This window comes from Volvox carteri, assembly GCF_000143455.1.
Source record: "Volvox carteri f. nagariensis unplaced genomic scaffold VOLCAscaffold_93, whole genome shotgun sequence".
Classification (NCBI taxonomy): domain Eukaryota; kingdom Viridiplantae; phylum Chlorophyta; class Chlorophyceae; order Chlamydomonadales; family Volvocaceae; genus Volvox; species Volvox carteri.
The window spans coordinates 38,867-39,720 of record NW_003307636.1 but is presented as its reverse complement, the minus strand read 5'-3'; the positions used below and the strand labels follow the sequence as shown (position 1 = coordinate 39,720).

General features: G+C 58.0%; 1 protein-coding gene across 1 annotated transcript in view; it reads right to left on the bottom strand.

The window, feature by feature from the left end:
- Positions 1-322: 322 nt before the first annotated feature.
- The window catches only part of VOLCADRAFT_34254 (uncharacterized protein), a gene marked incomplete at both ends in the record, with an annotated part of 2,443 nt that continues 1,911 nt past the window's right edge, over positions 323-854 (bottom strand). Inside the window, one exon of the mRNA XM_002958367.1 lies at positions 323-459. Within this exon, the coding sequence (XP_002958413.1) occupies positions 323-459 (137 nt within the window). The remainder of the gene's footprint in view (positions 460-854) is intronic.

Genomic DNA, 854 nt, shown 5'->3' with positions numbered 1-854 from the left:
CCTGGAAGGTGTGCAAGCAGTAGGATTCTGATTGGAGCTGCAAGGGCAAAACCCATGGATGCCTTTGCCCGAGAGCTTGAGGCGTGGATCATTGCTTTTGGGTTTCTGAGGTGCTTGTACTATACTAGGCTCTGATGATATAGAAGCAGGTGGCTGGGATGAGGAGCTGGCTCCCACATCTGCTTGAGCTACCCACCTGCAGTCCTGGTCCCCAGCTTCCTTCCACGATGACACCTACGCTTACACTGTGCCCCCTTCCCTTTTTGGGCGGTGCACCAGCATGGAGCGCCCAGGGGGCCCCCGCCCTATAGGATTGCCCATGTCCATGTGGCCATGTGGCCATGTGGCCATGTGGCCATGTGGCCACGTGGCCATGTGGCCATGTGGCCATGTGGCCATGTGGCCGTGTGGCTGTGTGGCCGTGTGGCTGTGTGGCCATGTGGCTGTGTGGCCATGTGGCTGTGTGGCCATGTGACCGTGTGGCCATGCAGAGTACGAAAATAACCTAATGCAGTCATCGACAGCAGAAAACGTAAGCCTCCAGCCTCATGCCGACTCTCTTACCTACCATTCATATTCTCTACCTCGTTCCCAAGACTCCGCCGCGTTGCCTCTAGTTCGGCTCGTGCCACAGGTAACTTCGCTCGTCGCTACTTTGCCATTCACCTTCGCCTCCACCCAGCCTCTGCTTCTCCACAGAAGCGGCGACCTCCTTCGCCGTTGTTACGCCTCGTCTATGCGAATCCTCCTCATCCGACTGTGTCTTCTGCCTACCCGGTGCGCGCCCCCTCTCTCTGCGCATCCTTTTCTCTGGCCCTCTCTTACGGTTGCCTACCTTACTGCAGGACTCGCCC